Raw genomic sequence first — 25924 nt, 5'->3', positions numbered from 1 at the left:
ATGTCTTCGTAGGACCACGCGAAAACATCTTTGAAATCTTTTAATAAAACGACTAAGTGATCGTGCTCCTCCGAAGACAACGTGGACTCGAACTGGACCAGACGCAGATCCTTCTCAGTACCCATATTAAAAGCAATGATTTCATTAGCAAGGGGTTTTGCAAACCTTTTCTCTTCTCGATTAATCAAAATTTTCAAAACCGGAGCAATTCCTTCCTTATTGTTTTCATCAAAATTTTGAAAATCATGATCAATACAATAAACAAGAGGCATTAAAAAATACTCAGAATCTACAGTGGAATTCTCATTCAAAAGGTCTAGCTCATCCAATTCCCCGGTTACAACCAACTGTAGATGTGCCTCGAGAAGCCCCGGCTCCGCGCGCAAGGGCATGAATTCCGTTTTGTTCTTTAGGCTACTACAAGTTCGAACTCGTGTCACGGTTCTGAATCTAATCTCACAAAGTGCAATGCAAGACTGATAAATCACCAAAGAGTCCAAATTCGACAAATCGTTTTGGAAAACTGATTTTTATAAAGAAGTGCCAAACATGGACTGCTTTGCCAGATACAGAGTCGCCACCTAAATATTTTATTTTGGGAGAATTTAGGAAACCCTAACTCGTGCCTAAGGCCATGTGTCCGTCATCACCAATGTTGCCTCGGCTTGGGAACTTGGGTATGAGAGGGGAAGGTCAGGCAATGAGTACCCCCGCTCACCCGATCAAAGATCGACCTTTACTGACATGATATTTTATTTTTGAAAACACATGTGTTCTTGTTCCAGTTATTAACCTAGAATTACTATGTGATGTGCACAGCATACAAGTATAGACTAGATCGCCCAACTTGGAACAAAACATTGCATGTTCGTTTGAAGATGGTTTAAAGTTGCTACTCGCAAGAAGGCTAAATCACAGATTTCAATGAATTGTTCCAATTCAAGCAATCCAACCTTCACCCACAGGCATTCAGGCAGTTAATCAAATAAGCAGTTAGCCTCATGGCAAGCATGCTTTCATGGCAACACTAACATACATGCAGTATGCTAAAGTGTAAACACTCACAGTGTACTCTGAGCCAAAACAAAGAACTAGTTAGAAATCATGCATGATCCTACTTCATGTTAAGATGGCTAATGTAATACATGCAAAAATGCAACTAAAATAGGCTAGGCTATTCTAGAATGTCATGTGAAATGCAACTTTGATAACATGCTGTTGAACACGTATTCAAGTACATGTATTGCAATACAATGTAGTTAGTATGATGTGCCGAGCCCGGTGCATGCAATACAGGTGAATGGATGCACGCATGCAAAGCATAAGGTATGCTAATCGAAATGTGCCCTAAAACTAACCATCGTAAGCGGTTAAGTAAAAGGGAGAAAGAAATGGGGGTTGGAAGACATGCATCACACACACGCACGCTTATTACAACAGTTGACCCTCTCGATGGAGGGTCCAAATAAGAAGCTAACTAGCTAATCTAAGCTAATTAAACTAATTATTACATCACAAAACTAATTACCTAACAAGCTAATTAATTAAGCTACTACAACACAAATTGAATAGTTAAATGCATTAATAATTAGGTAGAAAACCAAAGCATAAACTAGCTAAGCAAATAAGCTAAGTAAAGCAGTAAGGCAATGCCCTCAGAGGGAGAAGAATGCATGCACACCCGGTCACCTTGTTCAGAAATCCATCGTGATGCCCCAACTTGCCTCTGTTTGCAATTGTTCTCAGAACCTTGCACTAAGTTCCAGAAAGCTTCTAACTCACCTTGGGGACCTGTGGGAGGGCTGCCGACCACCTAGGGGTGTTTCCAGCTACTGGCCTACCACTTTTTGTTGCTACAGACCAGAAAAAGTGGTCGGCCAGCTAGTTTTTCTGGCTGGCCGACCAGTTTTTGCTGCACTTCTCCAGTTTGTTGCAACTGAGAGCAAGAAAGGGCATGGCAATGTATTTGCAAGATATGTGTGCACAACCACCCTCCCTATCATTTCATAAGCTCAAGGGAGTGCGATTCTCGACCCTCGAGCCACCAATCGCGCATCTTGATGCATGATGGCCGAGAAGCCGAATTGCATAATTCAATGTAAAATGAATGCACAAGTAAACACATAAAGCCTTTACCTCTATCATGTTTGATCAAGAGGGTCGGCGACCGAGAATTGAGGCACGTTTCATCACTTTAAGTATGAAATGTCCCTCGTTTCTCGTGTTTGGACTAACACCTATTCCAAATAAAAAGCAAGCAACTCAAGCATGCAAACATGGAATGTAACTTAAGCATGCAAACATGCAATGCAAGGCATGCAAAACACAATGCAACTACATGGCATACACAATGCAAAGGATAACATGGCATACACAATGCAAACGACATAGCATACACAATGCAATGAACAACATGAGATTCTAAACACAATGTAATGCATGCATACACAATGCAATACAACATGAGCAACTTATCAATGCTAAGGACATGCATACTCAATGCAAGGCAATATAAGCAACCTATCAATGTTAATGGCATGCATACTCAATGCAAGGCAACATGATCAACTTAACAAAGCTACTGACATGCAAACAATGCTAATGCATGCACAATACAAGGCAACATAAGCATTCAACAAAATGATACAATGTGACAACATTCACATAACATGCTTGATGGACTTAAACCAAAATGGACAGACCTCAGTCATGCCCAAATCAGTGGCCATAATGATGAAATTAAGGCATGAAGTACAAAGTAAATGCATGCACAATGCAAAGGCCCATTGACCGGGCATAAGAGCACAACTCTCAAGAATGCTCAAGGAGTGACAAATGTGGAAGTGTGACAACACCACATGCTCTCAAATTAAGCAAGAAATTATGCCAAATCACTCAAACAACACAAGTATGGCATGCTAGGGTCCTTAAAGCATTAAAGCTAGTAAAGAGGACTACAAAGGGGGCATGCAATACATGGCACAAAGGCATGAACCAACCATGGATAGAGCCTAATTAGGTCCAAACAAAGACCAAAACATGCTAAGATGGGGGCCCAAAGGCCTAGGCTAGGCAACAAATGCACAACACTCAGAGGCTCTTAAAGAGTGAATGAAATGGGAACATGAAAATCCTATATGCTCTGAAATGTCATGGTAAATGATGCCAAATCATGTACACAACACAAATGAAGCATGCTATGGTACCCAAAGCTTGAAGCTAGCATAGGCACATGCACTATAGCTATACAAAACATGAAGCATATGGTCGAGGCAACCCAAAACAGTCGTAGAACATGTCAAAATGTGTCTAAAACATGTATGGAAGGAAGCCAAAACAAGCTAGCATGAAGGGCATAAGGCATGATGTATGCAAGGCAAATAAGGTGGATTACACTACACCTACCAAGACCAAGCATGAGATGGCTTCACCAACAAAAATCAGAGTTATATCATGGCAAAATAACCCCCAAAACACATTGAAATGATAGCTCGCAAGCTTAGGCATGAAGGCATACACAATGACTCATGTTTAAGGCATAAAGGACCAACCCTCCAACGCATTGAAAGGGTGACAAATGCAAGTGTATGACCATGAAACATGCACTAAAATCTCATAACAAATGATGCCAAATCATTCAAATAGGCCAAGCAATGCATGCTAGTGGACTTGATACACAAAGCTAACAAGGTAGAATGCACTATAGCTATACAAAGCATGGCATGCATGACCAAAAAAACACAAATCAAAGCTAGAGCATGCTAAAACATGGACAAAAGCTTCTTAGAGTTAGGCCAAAAACATGCTAGAATAATAGTCTAAAGCATGGTACACATTAGGCTAGTTCATGGAATTGCACTACAAGTGCATGGAGCATGCATGGGGCTATCAAACCAAACCTTAATAAAGGTATATCATGGAAAAACAACACTAAGAACATGCTGAGATGGACTCAAAACAAGCTAGAATGACATGCTACTTCATGAAGCATACAAGACTAGTTCGTGAGAAATACACTACAAGTGTATAAGGCATGCATGAGGTGCTCAAGACAACCAAAAATAGTGGTATGTCATGCTGAAATAAGTCCATATACATGCTAAGATATGGCCAACATAAGCTTAATAAACATGCTCAAACATGAGGCATTCAAAGCAAGCATATAAGACACAAAGAGAGGGGATGGCCCTCTCCTATTTGGGACCTCAAAACCACCTTTTCACTACTGAAAATCCTCTGGATTTCAATGGTAGAAAGGTCATGCAAAGGCTAAAACAAGAGCCAAAAGGGATGGCTCAAAACAAGGCCTAACAAGGCCTCAGAAGGGGTAAACTACCCCCAACACAAAAGTGACCTTAAACAAACATTTTAAGGACTAAAAAAAAAAAACTTTTTGTATTAGGAAATTAAGCCTAAAACACCATGCAAATAGGTCCAAAAGCTTAAGCCAAAATAAGGGTTTAAAGGGTAGTTGACTCACCCTTGAAGAACACCTTCAAAACCACAACTCCAGTAGCTTCTCTGAGCTTAAACCAATCCAAAAACTCCAAAACTAGCTCTTAGGAACCTCAGTTCCAAAAGGATGGTGTTTGAGTGTGTGTTTGTGTGTTAAAGTATGAAGAAATTACACTTTAAGGCACAAATATGAGACCAAAAGAGAGATATAGAGATATATGTGTATGTATATGTCAAACAAGAAGATCTGAACTTGGAGGAGGGAGGGGAGGTTCTCTCTTATAGAGAAAAAAAGTGTAAGCTTATTGGACAAGCTTCGGGTTCAAGGCCATCCCTCCATACACGTGCATGGAGAATGGCTGTGACAGCCGGAGAGAAAATATCTCCAAAAAGGTGATGAAAAGCAGCCGACCACTTGAAATGGTCGGCCAGCTACTTGAAATGGTCGGCCGACCACCAAAAGTGGTCTCCTAAGACAAAAAGTGGTCGGCCATGGGTAGGAGAGGTCTAAAGCATGAAAACAATGCAGTGGTGTGGTGGCCGACCAGAAAAGATGGCTCAAAGACCAAGGAGACCAGTTAGCAGACCAGAAAACTGGCTGACGGGAAAGAAAATGGTCTCCAAGGGAAAGAACTGGTCTCCCACCCTTGTACCACCTTCCAAACAAGGAAAACAAGGTTTGTACAAAAAACAAACCAAAAAGGATGCAATACAAAAGTTCGGGAGGCGCCTTCGTTTGGGAGGCAAGGCGCGCAGCCGAGAGACCCGAAAACTAGTCTACTGGCACCAAAAGTGGTTTATGACCACAAAAGTGGTCTCCCAGGCCACAGTGTCCCGCTAGACAAAGGCAACAAGGTGTGGTTCAAAAACCACACCAAACAGAGAACGTTAAGCGGTCCCGAGTCAAGGCGCGTAGTCGAAGGCTCCGAAAATCGAAAACTGGTCTCCAAACGAGAAAAGTGGTCTACGACCACGAAAAATGGTCTATGACCTCAAAAAGGTGGTCAACAGACCACTCCCTCCCTCCAGGGAAGAGAAACAAGGCTTGGTCCATAAACCGAGCCAAAGCATAAAGAGTTCAGAGGCCCGAAGGCAAGGCTCTCAGCCAAAACTCCAGAAACTCGAAATGAGCACAACATGCACTATCACCGAGCGCTCAACCGATGACGCCTGAGTCTTAAGGTCGGTCAAAAATGGGGTGTCTACACCGACTCAAAAGAAAAATAAAAGGATGACCTGGACCAAACCTCGGCATCCGGGTTATCAACCCCAGGAATACCGGACCCAGACTCAGAAGAACCGGAATCTAATTCCAACTCTACAAACTCTGTGGAATCAGATTCTGGTTCACTACCTGACTCAGAACTGGAAGAAAGGTAGCCCTCCTCCAATTGCCAAATGAGGGATGTTGTGTCAGATGCATCCAAGATGTTGCTAAAAGGGTTCGCACCCAGTTGGTCCCCGATCATGGAAACGGTCAGGTTATCCCCCAAGCTCTCTAAGTTGATCTGAGGATCCAAAAGGAGACATACCAGTGCTACTCTTATCTCAAGCTTATTGCAGTTGGAGTCACTTTCTGTGCTCTTTGTAGCCTCAGCGGTTAGTTTAGTCTATTCGTCGGTATAACTGTCTTGCAACTGCAAGTCGAAGAAAATCTCAAAACTGGGAACCCACTGCTTCTTAGAGTTGAACCAGGGTTCGGGGAAACCACAGAATGGGAAGTCCTCACATTCTCGAACAAAATAACTAATCAGGATTCCTCGGATAGGTCGGTGCACAAGCTCGTAGTGTTTCTCGGTCTGCTTAGCTCTAGCTCTGCTGGCCATCTCTCTCCTTTTTCTCACCCAATTCTCTTTGGTGGGCGTATAGCCAAGAGCAAAGGCATACGGGTTACGTGGCACATCGGCCAATGCAGTAACGCCCTTCTGGTCACTTCTTCTTGTTCCCATTCCTGGCATGTGTTGGAGTTTGTTCATGAAGTATATCGATTGAGCACTAACATATAAGGCCTCATCCGACGCCAAGATGGTTTGTACTGCTCGGACCTCGCCCAAGGTAAATCCAGAGAGGAAAACATACTCTTCGCCATGCACAATTTCCAGCACAGGTGTAGTGATCTCTGGCAGAGGACGTATTGATGAATTCCCGTAAACTATGGCCACCCATTTTCCATGGGGTACCTCAACATTTGGTGGAGAGTGGAAGAGACAGCTTTCACTTGGTTCAGCCAAGGTTGTCCAAGTAGTAAGTTGAAAGTGGCCGGAACATCCAGGACATGGAACTCGATATCCTGTTGAGCCGGTCCAACCTGTACTCTAATCTGCACTGTCTTCATCACCTCTTTACTTGTATTATCATACGCCTGGATCACCTGGGTTGTAGGCACAAAATCGGCTGGTTTAGACCAATAGCATAAGCCGTACGACAAGGATACATGTTGGTTGCTGACCCGGTGTTGACCAATGCCATTGGTATCCATTTTTCTCGGCGCTCTACGGATATGTATAGAGGCTTGTTCTGTGCAGAGCCTTCTGGCGGTAATTCTTTGTCTGAAAAGGTCAAAGTTGGTGCAGTGCCTCCCAGGAAGACTAATCCCACCAGTTGTTCCGGGGTGGTCTCAATGGATAACTTAGCTTTATCCATTGTCGTCAGTACAGCCTGTCTGTGCACTCACAAAGCTATAAGCAGACGCCAGATAGATATGTCAGCTTGACTCTTGTTCAACTGTTTCAACGCAGCCTCTTCCTCTAACTGCATTTCCTTTTGTTTCTCAACTTATTTATCCTTCTCAGATGCCTCGGGTTAGTCCAGATGTGATGGTTTAAAGTATCGGCCACTTCTTGTCATATGGTTGACTTCTTCCACATACCAAGTATTGTCAAGAAGGTCATCACCCCAATCCTCATCGGTATAGGCCAAGTGTAGGTCGTCGTCATCCCACCAAACCTCTTCGGCTGTTGACAAGCACTCGTCTAGCTCCATTGGGATCATTCTATTATCAAAAACATTTCCCACAAGGTGTTAAGCATTTCCAACTTTTCGATCATTTTCACTCATTTCTTGCCCAAACCGCTCCAGCGCGGCTTCCTATTCTATATGTACAGTACTAACAATGCCCAGCTCCTGAGCCAATTGTTTTTCACCAGTGTTTTCTGATAGTTTACCCTTTCCATCTGCCGTTCCAACCATTGCAGCGGTCCTCACCTTCTGTTCTTCCAGCTTTAATCCAATTCCCTTATCTTTATTAGGCTCATCACTTAGCCATCCAGAATTGTCTATAGATTGTTCAGATCAAACCAATCAATATGCACGTCCCCTTGATATTGCTCATCAAAGAACTTTAAATTGTCTATATCCTCCTCCAGGTCGGCTAGATCATCTAATCCCTGACTTGGTCCATCTTCTTGAACTACACTGACCTCCATCCCAGCTGGTAATACCACTTCCGGCTTAGCTTTATCGATTGGCACAATATAGCAGCTCGGGTTATATATCCCCTTAGATAAATCTTTGAAATCCTCAGGCAACAGACTGGCATTCTCCACCAAGGCAGACCTCCCTTTATCTTCCACTGTCACCACCACTGGTTTGGGTTGGAGTGTAGACGTGTTTGTCATGCACAAGTTCCTGCCATCAGGGATGAACAACGTTGTCTTAGGTAGGTGAGATGGGGTGATGTATATACTGGGGTCATAAGAGACGGCCAGTGTGTGGATGAGGTTTATATGCCGAGGTTGAGGTACTTGGTTATGTGGTGTGAGAGGATTTGTAGTGACGTTTGGCTTTTGGGGAGGCCCTACCACCTTGTTATCGATGAGATCTTGAATCTCATGACGTAGTCTATAGCATTGTTCAGTGTCATGACCACGCTACTGGTGGAAAACGTAATATTTGGCCAGGTTGTGTCTCGGGGGAAGAGGATCGGGTAGAGGGCGAGGCTCTAGTGGTTTAAGATGCCTCTTTTTTATCAGGACCCCTAAGGCTTTGGATAAAGGCATGTGGAGCGGGGTAAAGGCCTTTTGAGATCGGGCCTGGCTGGTTGGGGTTTGTGGAGTTGTGTTGGAGGTGTTGGCGAATGGGTTGGCAATTTTGGGTGTAGTGGTGACTATGCTCACATCCGAAGGCCATGCAGAAGTACTATCGCTCGTGTTTGCATTGGAGCTACGTGTAAAGGGCCTCTTAGGTTGTTCTTTCTCATGGTCTGTCAGCCCCTACTTCATCGCATCCTCAATTTGAAATCTTATTTCAAGGAGCTCAGTAAATGTAAACAAAGGGAAAACTATCATCTTCTGTAATAATCTCCTTTGCAAGTTTTGGACCACCATTCTGATTTGGTCCTTTTCAGACGGCCAAATAGTCATCATAGAGGCCTTAGCCCTCCACCGAGTCACAAAGACCGAGAAACCCTCCTTCGACTCCTAACGGGTCGCTTCAAGATCATGGGTTATGACCTTGATCTGGGTATTGTAGGAGTACTGCGTGATGATGGCCTCGGCCATTTCCTCCCAGTTCTATTTCACGGAGTCTTCCAACATTGCGTACCAGATGGCCGCTATGCCCGACAGGGTCCGGCCAAAAGGTAACAGCTTCTGAAGTCTGGTGAGACCCATTGGTCGTAGGATATCAGAGAATAACCCCAAATGGACCATGGGATCCCTGGAGCCGTCGAACCGGTCTATATGCAGCATCTTGAATCTATCTGGAAAAGTCACTGCAAAGTTTGTGTATTTATCCTCAATGCCAGGGATTGAATTCACGCCCTGCGCCTGCTTGAGGAGCTTTTCTAGCTTGTTGACCTTCTATGCAGTGGGGTTAACCTCGAATTCAAATGGCACCTCCATTTGGTAAACTAGTGCCTTGGAGGTCTAAGGTAGGATCGGATCTGCCGGAATGCTTATATTCTCTTGAACATTGACTGTGACCCCAGGCGCCGGGATACCCGCTGGGGGTGCATGGGATGCAGAGGCTACTACCGGTTATGGTTGTTGTTGCTGAAGCCTATCTACCACTTTTGCTTGGCGGGCTGCGACCTCAGCTTGGCGGGCAACATATAGCTGCATAGTCTCAATGGTCTACTAGAGCTGGTGAAGCGTATCTTCCATGCTGACTGGGGGATGTTGAGCTATCAGAACTGGCGAATACTATCTTTCTGGAGTAGAAATAGAAGACTGAGCCTGACTGAGCGTAGGCAAAGTAAAAGGTGACTGTTGGATTGGTGAATTCTGCCTAATCCTCCTACGTCTGGTAACCGGTGGGAGTGAAACAAACACTGCCTGTCCCTTGACAAGATCCCAAGATCTGCAAATCCTTCTCACACGGGTCCAGAATGCTTGGGGGGGTAACAAAATCGTCTGAAGCAATGATGAAAAACTACCTTGTAAAAAGAAACAAAGCAAAAAGAAAACAAAAATCAGAAACTGCATAGCACCTCGGCTCAGACACAGACAACACATAGTTGCAATCCTAAGCTAGAGAACTATACTCAACACTAATTTCTGCCCCAAAACTGATGCCCAAACTTGCAACTGATACATACATTCCTATAGAGTTTCACTTTGAAAGCACATACCGGTTAAGTAAGAGCCAAAACACCCTTGTGATGGGGTAGGGTTACCCTGTCATAGTTTCGTCAGGAACTGGGGTTCACTACTTAAGCAAAGTGTTTCACACAATCCTGAATTTGGGCAAGCAACCTATCTTAGTTTGGAACAGTCTCTAGGCTTCCGATATGCAACTAGGTCGATTGGTCAAAAAGGGTACCTCAACAAAACTACGCAATATACCTTTCACACCTAACACCGAGAAATGAAATGAGGATCAAATGGTATAGCGATAGTCCAGATCCAAGGATTGTGTTCCCATCGTGGCACTGCTCGTAACCGGTCAGCCTTTTGGCAAGCTTTTCTAAGCGAGCCTCCGGCAAACCGTTCAGGAATAGCAAATGGCAAACACTGTGACATTACGCGCACCAATGCAAATGCAAATACAAAGAAACACATAAGTGTAGATAAAATGTCATATAATGAGTTCGAGTCAAGTTCTCTAAATCCCCAACAGAGTTGCTAGAAACTGTAGCTCGGCTTTTTCATTTCCCCTTTCGGAAAGTTTGAAAGAAAGGCCTATAGTTCGGACTCCCGTGATTCTGAATCCAATATCACAAGTGCAATGTGAAATTGATAAACACCAAAGAGTCCAAATCTAGCAAATCGTTTTGGAAAATTGATTTTGAATCAAAAAGTGCCAAAATTTGACTACTTTGCCAGATACAGAGTCGTCACCTAAATATTTTATTTTTGGAAAAATTTAGCAAACCCATGACTCGTGCCAAAGGCCACATGTCCGTCATCACCAAAGTTACCTCGGCTCTAGAACTTAGGTACGAGAGGGGAAGGTCATGAATTGTGCACCCCCGCTCGCCCGATCAAATATCGGCCTCTACTAATCATGATATGAATTTTTTTATAAACATTATGTGCTCTTGTTCTAGTTATTAAGCTAGCATTACTATGTGATGCGCACAAGCAAGTATAGGCCAGTTTGCTCAATTTGGAACGATTCAACTCATGTTTGTTTGAGAAAATGGTTTGAATTTGCCACCTCAAGTGGGCTTAAAGCTTGCAGATTTGCCACCAAACATAGTGGGCTTAAAACTGATTTGCCACTCAACAAAGTAGGCTTAAAACATACATTCGTTGAATCGTTCCAATTCAAGTAACAAGCCTTCATCCACAAGCATTCAAGTAATTTAGCAAATAAACATTTAGCCTCATGGCAAGCATGCGAATCATGGCAACATTCACACTTATGCAAGTATGCTAAAGCATAAAAACTCACCTAGTACTCCGAGCGAAGACGATATGAGAGTTAGAAACATATGCATGATTCCTAACTATGTTAAGTGTCTAATGCAACACATGCAATATGCAATTAATAGGCTCGGCTACTAATATGACATATGAAGCAATTTAAATAACATGCGGTTAAACACATATTCAAATAAGTATTGAAATGACAATGTAGTTTGAATGATGCGCCAAGCCTCGGTGTATGCAATACGAATGAATGGATACAAGCATGCGATATGCTAATCGAAACTTGTCCCTTATCTAACCATCGAAAGTGATTAAATAAAATGGAGAAAGATGTAGGGTTGGAAAACATACGCACACGCATGCACACTTATTACAACATTACGCTCTCGCGAAGGAGGGTCCGAATGAATAAGTTAACCAACTAGCTACGCTAATTAAGCTAACTAATACAAAACTTGAAACTAATTAACAAGTTAAACTGGCTAACTAATTATAACAAACCGAATTAATTAACTATTCTAGTTAACTAATTACAAAACGAAATAGAATAACTAGTTAAACTAACTAATTATTTACAACACTTAATTAGCTACAACTAATTAATTACAACACATATTTGATCTATTGCTAATTAAACTAATTAGCTAATCTTGGGAAGCGAGGGAGGCCCATGCATGCTCGATTTCCACCCTGAAAAACCACTGCCTTGCTGCTGATTGCCACTGTTTGCACATTTGAGCACTAACAATGTTGCCTACTTCCAGAACACCTCTGTTTCACCTTACCAACACACTGTGCAAATTTCACTGATGGCCGACAAGGGGCCGGTCGGCTACCAATGGTGGTCGGTCGGCTACTGGTGGTGGCTGTCGGCCACTGATAACTTGGACTTCCTTCCTACAACAGAGAGAAAACATAGCAAAACAATGTATTTCTCAAAGGTTGTTTGCACAATTTGCCTCTCCTTTTCATGAGGAAATCAAAGAGGGACAAAACTTGGTCCATAAACCATCAATCAAGCAATTTCATTGCATGAGGGCTTGTGAAACCAATTGTGCAAGTTTAATAAATACAAAATAAGACCAAAATGACCATCACCCTATCATGCATGATCAAGGGCAATGTAAACATAGGAAAGTGGCACATTTCATCACTTTTGAGTATGAAATATCCCATTTTCCTTGTGTTCAAATTAATGTCCAATTTGAACACATGCAATGTAACACAAAGGAATGATTTTCTTGTCACTTTTATTTGTCAATTTTGTTTACACATTTTAATTACCAAATCATTCATTAATCAATTTATCCATTGGTGAATGTCTTCTAAGATGAAAGAAGTGTCAACCAAGAGATAGTTTAAGGCATGAGAGAAGCTTCATTCCGTTGGTAATGAACCCTGTAAGAAGGATTAAGCCATTAAGCATGAGCGTCAATCTCAAGCTTAAACAACCCTAAGGTTGAAAGAACTTTCAAAGAAAATGGAAAAGTAAAAAAATGAGGGAGATTGTAGAGATTATAAGTGCTGGAATTAGGTGAGAAAAAGCACTAAAACATGCATTCAACTCAAACCAATGGTGGTTAAAGCCTTAAAACACCAAGCTAGTGAAAAGACTTACACTACAACCATGCAATACAAGACTCAAAAGCACCAAACAGCCAAAACAGTGGCAAAATAGCTCAAAACAGAGTTCTAAACATGCTGGACTTGAGTCACAAAAAACTAAAACATTAAGCTAATACATAGGGCTAACTAGGCATGCAAACAAGACACAAGGAGGGGAGGCTAATCCCTCCAATTTTGGACTTCAAAATGAGTTTTTTGCCACTAAAAAACCTCTAAAATTCAGTGGTTAAAAGGCCCCAAAAAGTTTGTTTGAAAGTGGTGAACAAAGGTACAAAAACTTTACAAACTAAGAAGTAAGAAGGGTGAACCATCCCTTAACTGAAAATGGCCTTAAACCAACACTTTTAGGTCACAAAAACAGAATTTTTGACTATTCAAAACCAGCCCCAAAACAGTTGAAAAAGATGGCAAGCAAGTGTGCAAAACAAGTATAAAAAGAGCATGTTATACCGCTTAAAGGGAAGACATAAATGAGGCAATAAACCTTGCCAAAACCTCCTTCTAGAGCTCAAAGAGGGTCTTAAGCTACCTCAGCCCAAAGACTAGCAACTTTTGTTAAGGATTGATAGACAAAAGTGGAGTGTATCCAAGCAACTATGCGTAAAATTACTATAGAGAGAGAGAGAGAGAGAGAGAGAGAGAGAGAGAGAGAGAGAGAATTTTGTTCCAAAATTGCTAACCCACCAAAATGGAGGAGGAACCCCCCTATATATAGAAAAATAAGCCTTGAGCTTAGAAATATCCTACCATACACATGTAGGGAGATGCAACCCAATGTGCTAACAGCTGGCATAGCTGTCAAAAAATATCTGGAAAAAGACACTGGTGGCCGTCGGCCACCACTAGTAGCCGACCAGCCACACCAATGGCTGACAACCATGAGCCATAGCCGACAGCCTATGGTGGTGGCCGACAAGTCACCAAAAGTTCCAGACACGAAATACCAAGCTTTTGGTTCAAAACAAAGCACAAAATGGACAAGCTTTAAAGGCTCAAAGATAGGGCATCCCACCGAGGACTTCGGGCACTCAAAGCGAACAAGTGTAATCATAATCATTGAGTGCACAAGCGAGGACGTCTAAGTCTTGAGGTTGGTCAAAAATGGGGTGTCTACACCTGTATCTTTATGAAGATTCTATCTTGGAACGTGAGAGGCTTGGGAAGGGCTAATCGAAGGCGTATGGGTAAAGGAATTTCTGAGGTTGAAAATTGTGGATATGGCTTTGTTGCAAGAAACAAAAAGATCAAATATTGATGAAAGTGTTGTTAGGTCTCTGTGGCCTTTTGATTCGGTAGAGTACATAGAAGTGGGAGCGGAGGGAAGTACATGTGGGATTTTGTGCATCTGGAATCCTATGATTTTCTCACTACATGAGTGTTGTTGTTCAAGAAATTTCATCATTTTTGCAGGTATTATGTATTCTTCTATTAATTGTGTAATTGGTAACATATATGCTCCTAATGAATATTTGAGTAGGAGATGGTTATGGGGTACTTTATCCAATTTGAAGTTGATATTTCCTAATCATTGGTGCCTAGGGAGAGATTTCAATGAAGTAAAAAATATTAGTGAAAGAAAAGGGTGTATAGGAAGGGACAGGGAAATAGGTGAGTTTGGCAACTTTATTAGCAATCTTGAATTGATAGACATTCCAATGTTAGGCAGGCAATATACTTGGGGTAATTCTCAAAGTTGGAGCATGATTGATAGGTTTTTGGTTAACTCAAAGTAGCTGGAATGGTATAGATACAAGGTTTGGAGGTTACTAAGACTTTTTTCGGGTCATAGCCCCATTTTGCTGATGGAAGATGATAGGAATTGGGGTCTGGAGCCTTTTAAGTTCATCAATGCTTGGGTTTTATATCCTAAGGTCCTTGGTGATGCAAAAAATGTTTAGGACTCATCCAATGTAAATGGTTGGACTTGTTATATAATTATGGAAAAGCTAAGAACTCTAAAAGTAGCTCTTAAAAAATGGAATGTGGAAGTGTTTGGTGATGTAGAATCAGAATTGAAAGAAGCTGAACGTGAGTTACATCCTATGGATTTACAACCTGAAGTGAGGGAGTTGACTGAGGAGGAAGACGGTCAAAGAAACGAAGTCAAGGATTTGATATGGAAGCTTTGCAAAAGAAAGGAGTGGATGTGGATGCAAAAATTGAGGTTGGATTGGGCTTTGAAAGGAGATAGAAACACTAGATTTTTTCACATTATGGCCACCAAGAAGCACAACAGAAACCTAATTACTTCTGCTTTGGTTAATGGGGTTGAGGTGGATGAACCTACTGAGGTCAAACATGCCGCTTGCCATCACTTCCAAAATTTATTTACTGAACATTGGTGGTTTAGGCCAAGTGTTAGAGGTGATTTTAAGAAAATTGCTGTTAATCAAGTAGATGCTATTCTGGAGAGAGGATTCTCAGAAGAAGAAGTATGGGTTGCTGTAAAAGAGTGTGATGGAGACAAAGCCCCAGACCCAGATGGGTTTAATATGATGCTCTTTCAAAAAGAGTGGAAGTTCTTGAAAGATGACATTATAAAATTTATGAAGGAGTCTATAGCAATTGTAGATTGGGGTATGAGGTAAATTGTTTTTTTGTTGCTCTTATTCCTAAAAAGGAGAATCCAACCTCTCTTCTTGGTTATAGATCCATTAGTTTGATAAATTCCTCATATAAGGTGCCATCCAAAGTTTTGGCTAATAGAATGAAACAAGTCTTGCCTACTGTGATTAATAAGGCCTAATCTGCTTTCATAGGGGGAAAAAGCATTCTAGATGGTGTGCTCATAGCTAATGAGGTGGTGGATTTGTGGAAAACATCTAAGAAAAAGGGTATTATTCTCAAACTGGATTTTCAAAAGGCATACAACACTGTTAATTGGAATTATTTGTTGCAAATGTTAGATAGTTTTGGTTTTAGATCTGGATGGGTTCGATGGATGAAGGAGTGTATAGAATCTGCTAGAATTTCCATATTAGTGAATGGCTCACCGACAGTTGAATTTTGTCCGCAGAGTGGGTTAAGACAGGGTGATCCTCTCTCCCCGTTCTTGTTCAATGTTGTTGCTAAAGGGTTGAACATATTGTTGTCAAGAGCTAAGGATTTGAGTATTATAAAAGGAGTGGTAGTGGGTAATAGTGAGGTCATCGTATCCCATCTTCAGTTCGCGGATGACACTATTATATTTTGTGAGGCTGAATGGGCAGAGATTATGGCTATTAAATGAATCTTAAGATGTTTTGAGATGGTCTCGGAGTTGAAAATTAATTTTCATAAAAGCATGATATGTGGGGTGGGAGTTGATAATGGGTTAGTTGAGGAATTTGCAGACATACTTAACTGACAGAGTCATAAGTTACCTTTAAAGTACTTTGGGTTGCCACTTGGAGCCAACACAGGCCGGAAGCAAACATGGCAGCCAGTGGTAGACAGGTATAAAAAGAAATTAGCTTGGTGGAAGAGAAGGTTGTTATCCTATGCTGGTAGGGTCACTCTCATTAAATTTATGTCATCTTCCTTACCTGTTTATTATATGTGCTTGTTTAGGATACCAGAGTGCGTTATTAAGGAACTTGATAGGATTCAAGCAAGGTTTTTGTGAGGAGGGGATGAGTCTAAAAGGAATATCCATTTGGTAAAATGGAAAGTAGTGCAGATGAATAAGAAACAAGGAGGTCTTGGTCTTTAAGATATTAGATTGACGAATGAATATCTACTTTCTTAAGTGGTGGTAGAGATATGCCTTTGAAGATGAGGCTCTGTGGAAATCTATGATTTGTGCCAAGTATGGAGTATCGGGGGGCCACTGGTTCCTTCAGTGAATGCTCTGGTTCCTGTGTCTGCTCTGGTTCCTTGCTGTGTCTTATTTAAATCCTCGGCTGCATAATTTTTTTCTGGAAAATGTGGAGCTTAGAATTGGTGATGGGAATAGGGTAAAATTCTGGCAGGATGCTTGACTGGGAACATCAAGCCTTAAATCTCAGTTTCCAAGGTTGTATCAATTGAGTTTAAATAAGGAGATCACCTTGAAGATACATATTGGTTGTAGAGATAATAGCAATAATTGGTGCTTTAACTTTAGAAGGCCTCTATTTGGATGGGAAGAAGATGAGGTACTAAGGTTGCAAAATATGCTGGGAATAGGACTATGCCTTGTGGCTAGTCAAAGGGATTCAATCAGGTGGAAAGCTAACTAGTCGGGGATTTTCACAGTTGGATTTGTGTATAACTGGTGCAAACAAAGTGATGGGCCGATCCTCAGCTATCCAGATTTGGTTTGGAATAACTTTGCTCCTCTTAAGGCCAAATTCATTACTTGGCTCGCTTGGAAAGGTAGGCTGAAAACATCTGCATTCCTTAGCAGAATTGGAGTTTTGAGAGGTAATGGGACTTGGCAGTGTATGATGTGCAAAGTTGAGAAGGAAACCTCTAATCATATATATATATATATATATTTTGTTCATTTGTGTGGCATGTCTGGTTAAACATCATGGCCTAGTGGGGAATTCAATGGGTGTTACTTGGATCTTTTGAAGGCTTGATGCAATGGTGGTTGGGGTGGAAACTCAGGAAAAAGGAAAAGAAAGTGTGGAGGGTTATTTTTATTTCTGTCATTTGGTCACTATGGATGTATAGAAATGATTGTTTATTTAATAATACTCAACATGATAATGATGCTTTATGTGAACTTATTAAAATTCGAGTGGCCATATGGTTGAAGTCTGTTAATGCGGGGTGCTACTTCTCCATTCAAGAGATTGTTTCAAACATAAAATGGGTGAGGCATATTATCTAAGGTCTAAAGGAGGCTCTGTTTGGGTTGATATATGTATAATGAGTGATGTTTTGGTGATGCTACTCTGCTGGGGTTGCTACTGATCTATGTGGGACGTGTGTACTGGTGTTGATCTATTATTGATGCTCTGTTTGGATGCTGTTGGGTCTTGTTGTTGTTGTTGCTGACCTGCTTGGGTTACTGCTGTTGTTGTAGAGTTACTCTACTGATGTGCTGCTGTGTTGCTGTTTGTTAGCTTTGGGTTGTAATTTTATCTTAGCTATAGTTAGATTATATTCGCTATTGCTGACCTATTTTGGGTTGTAAATTGCTGTTGCAATTCTATTAGTTTCTTACCAACTTTTGATGTGATGCTAGCATATGATTGGATGGTCTTATCGGTGCCAACCTAGTTGGAATTGATTTGGTTCACTATGATACTTTTTGCACTCATCCACCCTCTTCCTTTATTGATGTAATAACCGCTTAATTCATCAATAAATTTTCTGTTCTTTTGCTGATCAAAAAAATAAATAAAAAAGATTCTAACCTCAAGGAGTGAAAATATAAATGTATAAATAAATAAAATTAGTATATGTGTAATTTAATCTTCACAATTTTCATTATTAAAAATGTGCATTTTGTTATTGCTGATAAGACAAATCAACTTCTCGATAACATGATAAATGGCCGGTTTTTTCCAAATACTTAGCACAACTAAAAAATTATTAACAACTTTTGAAACTTGGAATGTTTAAGGATGAAAATTTCATAATTTTGCAATTGAAATTTAAAATGCAAATTTAATTTATTTGCTAGCTAATATTTTCAATTTTAAAAAGATCTATAACTATTTCTAGAATCTATAGTATAACTAAAAACAAACAACTTTATCACATCCTCCTTTAATTAGTTGTTTAATTTTTGTAATTGAGTACCACTTATAACAATAAAATATTAATCCGATAATAATTTTCAATAGTATGTGATGTCTTTGATGATGAGTGCCACCTCCATTCAATTTAAGATGAGAGAGAGAGAGAGAGAGAGAGAGAGAGAGAGAGAGAGAGAGAGAGAGAGAGAGAGAGAGAGAGAGAGAGAGAGAACTAAAAGTAGAAGTTTTGAAATAAAGAGACCAAGATGAAGAAAGAATTGAAAATGAAGATTGAGTTAAGGAGAGAATTGAAATAATAAAAAAATAAGGCAAAACCAAAGACAAAAGAAGAACAAGAAAAGAAGAGAGATAATCAAAATAAAGAAGAAGAATAGGAGGTAAGAGGAAAGAAACATATTAAAGTTCCGGGGTGTAAAGTGAAACTAGAAAATGTAAATTGAATTAAAAAAATCTTGGAAGGCTAACAATTTAAATGATTTTAACCTTATTAGAGTATTATTAATATATATACAATCTGAATTTTTAATTGCATGGGTAGTTAGTGTCTTTGTCCAAATCCAATTCAAATTTAGGCTTTGTTTGAAAGTAAATTATTTTAATAATTTTTTGACTTTTTATAAAAATATATATAAAAAAAGGGTTTGGTTATGGTGTGCAACTTACACCTTACACCTTATACCTTACACTTACACCTTACACTTACACCTTTTGTAAAAAATTAAACCTTACACTTACACCTTTTTTGAGGTTGCACACCATGTGCAACCCACTTACACCTTACACCTTACACTTACACCTTACACTTACACCTTATACTTATACTTACACCTTACACTTACACTTTTTGTGTAAGTGGCACATGGTGTGCACTTGCACACTTAAGAAAATTCCATAAAAAAATAGAAAGAATAATATGATAACTTATAATAATTTTTTTTACTAAAATATTTAATATCTAAATGGGATCTTAATTTGAATTTATTAATATTTGTCAAAATTCATGTTGAATTTAAAAAATTTATTGCTCAAATTTTAAAAAAATTCAAACTAGGCTCACATAGGCCATGGTCTCGTTTGGAGTGTTGATATTTTGATTAAAATAATAAAAAAATCAAAATATCTAATCACGTAATTCTCAATATTTAATTATATATCTTTTATAAAAAAAATTAAAAAATTAATTAAAAGAATCATTTTTCAAACACCACTACAAGTAAACTTAAACCGTGTCTATACAAAAACCACCCCCCCCCCCCCCCCCCCTTTTTTCTTTTTTTTTTTTTTTTTAACAGGCGTGGCCTATGTCCTTAAAATAGGATTGGCGCAGCAGCACACGTGCTACTAGCACTCACCTTTCAGAATCAGTTTCACTCTTATCATATCCAATGCCATCCCACACCTACCATGGAGGAGAAATTATGCTTTGCTACAGGGGCAAAGCTATGTTGTATTTTAAATTATATTTGATTGGTTAAAATAATTAATCCTACCACTTTAATGTCTTTAAAAGAGACAAATAGACAAATGTTCAATCTTAAATGGTGTCGAGTAATGTTTCAAGACCATCCGATACTTTCTCACCATCTCATCATGAGCCTTTCAAAAATTGGAATGGAAGAAAGAAAAATGCTAAGAATTAAAAAAAAAAAATACTAAAGGAATTTACCAAAGTGTTTAGTAGATATTTTAGTAAAAAATTTAAAATTTCTAGTATTGTTGTGAAAAAAAAATGAAATTAGGTTTGATTTAATAATTTCTTTTATATATATTTTTGGGCACTCAGGCAGAGAGGTCCATTAATGAAATTGTTGCAGGTAATAGACCTAAACTTTTAAATCATTTTGAGACAAACATGCTATCTGTTCAAAAGCTTAACTAGTGCCTATCTGATCAAATACAACGGTCTATACACGGGTCAATTATCTGTCAAACTATCTAGTCATATGTGTACACATGTTACCCATCTTTCTAACCATTTGTTCAAATAAGATTAACCCTTGAACCTAATGCCTAACGCATTCCTCAACCTAGATTTACCGACAATTTTTTTCTATGTTTTTTACATTTTATTAAAATTTAATATATTTGGTAATTATTAAATTTTACTTTTTTTTGGATTTTTTCAAACTTGATTTTGGTGGTAAATTACCATATTGTGTTTATATAATTTTGGAGCCTTTGTAGGGATACAATGAAAATTTTAAAAATATTGAAGATAAAATTATATTTTCAAAAAGAATAAATAAATTAAAAGGTTAATTTTTTTTTTTTCTTAATGCAGCCAGCCATATTATATGTATAATTAGAATTATTTATTTTTTTTTTTTATAATTAATTCTGTACAGCTACTGAATTATAAAGTGGTGAGGTTATATAGTCATTTGGACTAATGTTACACACCATTCAACTAATCACACATGTCCTGTTATCTAAAAAAATAATATAAAAGTGTGTCAAATATATATATATATATATATATATAAGGGGTTGTGCTTCTCTCTCCATTCCAAATTTGGATTTTAAGGTGTTGTTCGGCCTCGTATGATTTACAATGAATTCTTTTTTAATAAATCGAACCGTTTATTTTATAAGAATTTTTATGTATATGATCTACAAACAAAAAGGTTAATTTGAGAATTGTAAACTGTTCATTTTATTGGGTTTGTCACAAAAAAATTATTGTCTATTTTCAAAATACACATTTTTTTTTTTGGGCAAACTATGATGGTAGTCCTTATACATTGGTTCTTGTTTCATTTTGGTCCCTATAATTTTAATTAACTCGATTTTGATAATAAATTTATAATTTTGTCTTAATTGGTCAAATTAATTATAACTTAGCATATTTTTGTAAAAAAAGAATATGCATATAAGTGTCATGTGTCATATTTTGAAAGGCAAAATTATAAACTTCATAAACTCAGTGAGTTAACCTCAACTAATTTAGTGATAATTTTTTGTAAAACCACTAACAATATTATCAATTGGATTAAATTGATAGAAAATTTAAAATTAAAAAATTGAGTGCAGAGACCAAAATAATATAAGGAGTAAAATGTATGGACCATTACCATTAGCGTAATTTGCTCCCTTTTTTTGAGACAAATTCGATAGGCTATAATTATCAAATCAAATTAATTTTTTTATGTAAATGATATACATAAAAAATAAATAATTTGAATTACCAAAACAAAACCAATAATCGGCCTTATGAACGGAAAATTATTCAATATTCTTTAAATATCACGTGTCCGTATTCCTAATCAATCACTATTCATTATGCCCCCTCATGTCCCATAATCACCCAACATAATACCCCACTTATTCACTTCCACCACCAATTACAATACTATAAAATACCACGTGTTTATATTCCGAGATTATTGAATAATTATCCTTATGAAGCAAGACAATACCATCAATTCAAATCACAAACAGGTCACAGGAGAAAAGCTACCACCATAGAAAAGTGATAAATCTCAGTATTTAAACTAACAAAAATAAATTGAGTTACCACATGGCCTTGCTCTAATTGGGCTAAATAATATTCCCAATACAAGTTTAGTCTGTGTTTAAGGGTTAAAGTGGGTCAACTGTTCTGGATGGTCTACTTATCAGCATGAACAGAAAAGGCAGCTTGGTTAATATGGTGATAGGTGCTTAATTAGATAAGTTTTACATAACTAGACCTCGCCGCCTTGCATTATTTCCCAAACGTGTTTAATGTGTATCTCAAATACTCGACCACGACTTGGTAATCAAGTAGAGAATGGTTTAGCAAAGATAGTTGCTACAGTTTAAAAAAAAAAAAAAAAAAAAAATGCATTGGTCCACCAAAAATTAAAAAAAAAGTTGAACCTACATAATAATAATAATAATAATAATAATAATAATAATAGAAAACCCCACCATCCCCTAAAAAAAAAAATAAATAAATAAAAATACAAACGACGAAAACCCCACCACCACACACATCATTATATACAAAATGAAATACCTTCTTCTTTGTTTTGTGTTGAAGAGAACCTTACCTTCCAGTCCCTTTGACAAATTTAATCCCATCTTCTTTGTTTCAAACTCAAATTCTTCCACTCTCTTTCAATTATTGTCGATTTTTCGAACAAGTTTAAGGAGATTGAAGCCTTAAAAAATTTAGATCTGAGCCTATTGTCAAATTCATCCATGGAAGATTGTTCATCCCCTCAATACCCTAGGTTTGATTTCTCACCTAAGTCTCCATTTTCATCATGGTCTGAGCCTGACCAACTTTTGCATACCAAATCTCTTTCGTGTGATGAAAATCCCTCCGAAGAGAATTTTCCTGTGAAAGTAAAGGAAAAATCTTTGGAAACAGATTTCTGCAAGGGGTTTAATGATAAAGAAGACTTTACTTCAAAGGTGAAAAATAAGGCAGGAAAGGAAAAGGGGTACATAGGGGTACGGAAGCGGCCATGGGGAAAGTATGCTGCTGAGATACGTGATTCAACAAGGCAAGGAGCGCGTGTATGGCTCGGAACATTTACTACTGCAGAGGAGGCCGCTTTGGCATATGACCAAGCTGCATTTGTGATGCGAGGCCCATTGGCTCGCCTCAACTTTCCTACTGAAAGAGTACGCGAATCGCTTCGTCAGAATGGTGATGAGTGCTCCTCTTCCTCCTCCAGCTGCACCTCCTCTTCCACTCCAGCTGCAGCATTGAAAGAGAGAAACAAGATGAGAATGAAGTTGCTGATAAGTAGGAGGAGGAGGAATAATGAAAAGGAAGGAATAGTAGTGAAGCCTGGAGCAAATATGTCAGTATTTGAATTTGAGGATCTTGGAACTGATCTCTTAGATGAGCTCTTAAGCTCATCTGAGAGAGCTTCTCATAGTACTTGAGTCAATTTACATCATTTTCATCACCCTCTCTATTATGTACTTTCATATCTTGCTCATCATCTATATGAATTTTAGGTATTCACATTCATGATTTATTTTTTACTTTACTCTATATGTGCTCTCTCATCTACCTCAAATATTTCCTTTAAAACACTTTCACTATTTCCCTTTCTTGTGATTTTTACATAAAACACAAAATAGTTTTTAATATTGATTTAGCACAACTTAATTAAAAAAATTTATAAAATTATATTAGGTTTTGTAAATCTAAACGGCCCATACCTAAGTTTAAATGCATTCTCAGTGCCCTCTCATTCAGAGAAACTATCTAAAATGGACAATCTGTTTGATGTTTTCCATTTAATCCACATCCCTCCAAAGTCCAAGTGAAGGAGAATTGGAGAAACACACCATGTTAAACCTGATTGTGATCCTTTTTATCAAACATATGTTTTCTTTATCTTTAGTCTCTGATGAACTTCTTGTGAAGAAAAACCTTTAATTTTAAGCCCTCTTTACAACCAAAAATTGGGACATTTAACTGCATAAATGAAATTTTTGTAGAGAATACAATGCCTATGTATTTCCATTAATGCAGAGAAGGGGAAGGATTGTTTGGTTTAAGAACATCGTGAGTGTTTGAGGTGAAATTGTGTCCAACAAAAAGAAAATCCATCTAGATTACTAAATTTTTAGTTTTCAACTATTCTTGTAAAATCAAAATATCTTCTATAAATTGAAAATTTCTCATAAGATCTCAAAGGAAAAGACCAATATCTAATCCTTCACTAATTTTGCTAGAAAGTAATTTCTCTGTTATTCTTCTTCCATTTGGATCGCCTCAATTCTTCTTCTTCTTGTTGTTATTTCTCTTCCTTGTTTATTTATTTGTTTATTGTTTTTATCACTAAATTTATTTTCTTTGTGTCTATGTATAGAGTAGTTGTTGATAATGACATTTTATAATAGTTTAATTTGTTAAAATTTTCTGCATGCTCTGATATTATTATTGAATTTTTTTAATTGTATCTGTATGTTTCTTTCAACGAACTTTGTTGATCTTTTCACTTCTACCATGTTTGAGGATTTCTTTCACATCTTATTACTTGGGGGCTTTTCATTTTCTCGCTTGTAGGGGGTTTTCAATTTTCTTCACAAACATTAAATTAACACTAGACCCACTTTTGTACTCCGAAGGACTTTCATTCGGATACATTTCAACATTTTTTTTTTCACGAAAGATTTTGAAATCATTTTTCCCAACACCTCTATTAATTAATGTGAAATTTTTATTTTGTAAAGATGTCAAAATTACTTTATTCTGTAAAGACGTAGGCTAAATGCTTTTTTGTCTTGAACTTGAAATCTTCTTAATTTCTAGTGCTCTTGAAAGCAATAATCTTTTTGGCTATTTCTATGGATATGCTTGGCTTCAATTTGTTTTCTTGCATTTGAATTTCTTCTTCACACGAGCTTGTGGTCGATCTTCATTTATTTATTTTGCTTCTTAGATTCTTGTTACTTGATCTTGTGGATAAAAAAACATGCTATATGCTACCCAACCTGTATAAAAAATGAAAGTCTCCACATCAAAGTGAATATTTGAAGTTTTCATATTTTCATCATTCGTGCTATTATACATATATGCTTGCCCACCATTTCTAGAGAGGCCATTCTTCTTTTTCATTTTTCATTTTTATTTTAGGGTGAGGAATCATTCTTTCTTATCAATTGCATCTTGTTTCTTGCCAATATTTTAAAAAAAATTGCAATTTCATGCTTTTCAAATTTTACTTCAACATTTGACTTTTGCAATTTTTTCTTCCTTCCCATTCCCAGCATTTTCATCCACTTCATTCCTTCCCCATCCCTCTCCCCCCGCCCCCCCCCCCCCTTCATTCCTTCCCACCCCTCCCCCAAACCAAAAAAAAAAAACTTCTCTTCGTTCTATTCATTTACAAGTTCGTCTTCTTTTCCATTTTCACTAACATCTCTTTGAAATTTGGTAAAATCACTCTGTTTGTTTCTAGTTTTCAAAATTCACTTTTTAGAAAATTTTATTTTTTGTATTTTTTTTTTGTTTTTACTAAATTTTTTTTAATATTTTAAGTAATTTTTTTAATTTTTAAACACATCTTAAATACACTTAGAAAGTACAATATATGTGAAAAAAATCTTTAAAAAATTCACTAAATACCAAAAATATAAAAAATATAAAAATTCAGTACATTTTTCGTATTTTTGTGCATTTATTAATTTTAAAAAAAAATCACAAATAATTCACTATTTAGATACATTTAAGTGAGGTACATCTAAAAAAATTTTAAAAAAAAAAATTGTTTAAAATTTAAAAAATATTCATTAAAAAAAAGAACACGAAAAATAAAAAAACTCAATTTTCAAAAAACTGAATTTAGAAAACTGAAACCAAACATATTGAATAAGTTTCTAAAAATTACTTTCACGAAGTTCTTTATTTTT

At 37.9% G+C, this 25924-nt stretch overlaps 1 protein-coding gene across 1 annotated transcript; it reads left to right on the top strand.

Annotated features, from left to right (window-relative positions):
- The first annotated feature begins 22533 nt into the window (after window positions 1-22533).
- On the top strand, window positions 22534-23531 carry LOC114303835 (ethylene-response factor C3). Its single transcript, XM_028248980.2, has one exon. It carries the CDS (start codon window positions 22748-22750, stop codon window positions 23441-23443), a length of 696 nt encoding a protein of 231 aa, XP_028104781.2. The 5' UTR covers window positions 22534-22747; the 3' UTR covers window positions 23444-23531.
- Window positions 23532-25924: the final 2393 nt, after the last annotated feature.

The sequence above is a fragment of the Camellia sinensis genome, chromosome 1 (assembly GCF_055761805.1).
Source record: "Camellia sinensis isolate YWXY chromosome 1, ASM5576180v1, whole genome shotgun sequence".
Classification (NCBI taxonomy): domain Eukaryota; kingdom Viridiplantae; phylum Streptophyta; class Magnoliopsida; order Ericales; family Theaceae; genus Camellia; species Camellia sinensis.
Note: the sequence above shows the minus strand (reverse complement) of the source record. Positions and strands in the feature narration are given on the sequence as shown.

What these genes read in the sequence shown, in the direction of transcription:
- LOC114303835 (XM_028248980.2), top strand. Translation starts at nt 22,748, where the DNA reads ATGGAAGATTGTTCATCCCCTCAATACCCTAGGTTTGATTTCTCACCT.